The 2,776-nt window shown below is 42.3% G+C and overlaps 1 protein-coding gene across 1 annotated transcript; it reads left to right on the top strand.

The window, feature by feature from the left end:
* The first annotated feature begins 1,480 nt into the window (after window positions 1–1,480).
* LOC119804244 (melanoma-associated antigen B4-like) lies at window positions 1,481–2,479 on the top strand. The gene has a single exon (XM_038315721.1). It carries the CDS (start codon window positions 1,481–1,483, stop codon window positions 2,477–2,479), a length of 999 nt encoding a protein of 332 aa, XP_038171649.1.
* Window positions 2,480–2,776: the final 297 nt, after the last annotated feature.

The raw sequence follows: 2,776 nt of genomic DNA, 5'->3' as shown, positions 1-2,776 counted from the left end.
AAGCATACAGTACTTCATATCAGCACTCTTAAGGATTAGACCTTTAGTCTGAGTCGTTGGCTTTAAATCCTTAGGGATTTCAGTAGGGAAGCAGTTGAATACATACATATATATATATATATATATATATATATATATATATACAAGATAAGAGTTTAGATGTACAGGCCTGCAGTTCCAGCATTCAAGAAGCAGAGGGAGGTTGTCAGTTTGAGGTTACTCTGAGTTATACAGCAAGTCTGAGGCTATATTGGGCTGCATAGCTGGAAGCTGCCTCAAAATTAAAATAAAAAGTAATATCTAATTATAAAATTTGTAACAAGCAAACATTATGATGCATTAGTGTTAAATCTCATTTCAAGAAGCTGAGGAATGATGATCAGGAGTTCCAGGCCAGCCTGGGCTATGTAGCCATTCCTTAAAGGAAGGAGAAAAAACTTTTCAATGACTTGGGGCTCTATCCCCAAAAGAAAATTGAACTCCTGGAGCCCAATCCATAATTTATGGTATACAGTAGGCATGAATCTTAGGCTCATAAATCTTTCATCTTCCTTCGTATTCAGGACTCTGGTGGAAATGGGATCTTTAGTTTCCCAAATGGCTCACTTTAGTATCCTAGCCCCTTGAAAAATCACTAAGAAAAAAATCATTTTTTCTCCAGGGAACTGTCCCTCACCCCTCCATGGAACAATGGATCTGACGCCTCTTGGGGCTCTATTCCAAGAACTAGAAAAGGGTGGGGGAGGGGAACAGGAAGAAGATGACTCTGACTTCTGCTTCCCCAACCTGCAGAGGCAAGGCCTTCCTCTGAGAGGTATGGTCTCTGATCAAGTAAGGGAGGTATCTAAGAGCTGTTGTATGCCTTGGGGGATGATCTGAATTAATCCTGTGGCTATTCTAAACCATTGTTAATCCCCTTAAACTATCACTCATCCTCCTAGAAAGGAGATTACACAGGCCCCGCCCCTCATTTTGTCTCCAGTGTTCTGGAACTCTGTAGTAGAACCCTAGGCCATTATCTTTATGAACTGGTCTCTCAGGGAATGAATGTAGTATAAACTTCAGAGTAACAGCGAGAAGTGGGTATTCAGACTTTACCAACCATGGATACATGTTGTATCGATATAAATGGAATGCAAAGCATGAACACATGATTCTTATTCACTCAGAACAGACTTTTGTCTCACTCTAGGAATCCCTGAACTGGGCAATCATAGAGCAGTCTAACAAATTCTAATTCCTTTTGCAGCGTTCTCAGGAAACAAGTGGACCAGGAAAACAGGAGTCCTGACCAAGCTAACAAGAGAACAGGAACACAGTATGTTGCCCTCCAGGGAAGCAGTGAAGGAGGACTTCCTAAAAGCAAAAGTATACTTTGTGATGATATGATGCTTACCTGTTGTCTTTCTATTCCTACAGGTCCCTGCTTTGCCAATTCTCCTAACTATAGTCCCGACTGTTGTCTTTGACTCCTGCTATCATGCCTAGGGGCAACAAGAGTAAAGGCCACTCTCAAGGCAAAGGTCATCATGCACATGGGGCTAGCCAAAGTCCCAAGGGTGGTCAACCAACTGTAGTGAAAGATTCAGCATCTCCTCCTGTTGGCAAAGCTAATTTCCCAAGCTCTTCCAAAGCATGCACTCCTCAGGGAGCTGCGTTTCCTGCCTCTTCTGTGGCAGGTGTATCCTGCACAGGCTCTGATCTAGATGGTGGGGCTTCTGATGTCCACGTTGTTGGGAGAAGTCCACATAACTTCACTCAGCCGATATGCATGGATGCTCTTACCAAGAAGGCTAGTATGTTGGTAGAGTTCCTGCTGGAGAAGTTTCAGAAGAGTGAGCAGTTTACAGATGCTGATATGCTGAAAGTGGTCAGCAAGAAATACAAAATGCAGTTTTCTGACATCCTCAGGAAATCTTCCTCCCTCATGGAAATGATCTTTGCAATGCGATTGAAGAAAATCAATCCAGATAGTCAGTCCTATGCCGTTGTCAGCAAGCTAGGTCTCTCCACTGCTGACATTCTAAGTGGCAAGAGAGGGCTGCCAAAGATGGGTCTCCTTATGACCATCTTGGGTCTGATATTCACCAAAGGCAATCGTGCCACTGAGGAAGAGATCTGGCAATTCCTGAGTGTGTTAGGAGTATATGCAGGGAGGAAGCACTTGATCTTTGGGGAGCCCCGAAAACTCATCACCAAAGATCTGGTTGAGCAAAATTACCTTGAGATCCGCAAGATGCCTGGCGGTAAATCCCCAAGATACGATTTCCTCTGGGGTTCCCGGTCCCACGTTGAAACCAGCAAAATGAAAGTGCTAGAAGTTTGGGCTAGGATCAATGACACCGTTCCTAGCTTCTTCTCTACTTCATATGAAGAAGCTCTTAAAGATCAAATGGAGAGAGAAGAGCAGACATCTCAAGCCTTGGACACGGCCAGGGTTTATCCCAGGTGCATATGCTGCAGCCCCTCTCACACATAGCTGCAACCAAGTTTGAGTTTTCATTTTCTGTTTGAAAAAAATCAGCCTTCTATGTAGTGGGTGGTTTATGGATCACAGGAATAAAGCATATGTTTTCTTTTTTCCGTCATACAATGAGTAAATGATATCTATAATTGCTTTGGTGAATTGCAAATGTTCCATTAATGAAAAGTTAATTTGTTTCAAAATCTTTGTTTCCTGATATTATGCTTGACACATTCATTGTTGCATTTCAATTTTACAACTAAAGAGTTCTGTTACTTTAAAAACCAATTGAAAATTTTTATGTACTGCTGC

The sequence above is a fragment of the Arvicola amphibius genome, chromosome X (genome assembly GCF_903992535.2).
Source record: "Arvicola amphibius chromosome X, mArvAmp1.2, whole genome shotgun sequence".
In the NCBI taxonomy this organism is placed as follows: domain Eukaryota; kingdom Metazoa; phylum Chordata; class Mammalia; order Rodentia; family Cricetidae; genus Arvicola; species Arvicola amphibius.
Note: the sequence above shows the minus strand (reverse complement) of the source record. Positions and strands in the feature narration are given on the sequence as shown.

What these genes read in the sequence shown, in the direction of transcription:
- LOC119804244 (XM_038315721.1), top strand. Translation starts at nt 1,481, where the DNA reads ATGCCTAGGGGCAACAAGAGTAAAGGCCACTCTCAAGGCAAAGGTCAT.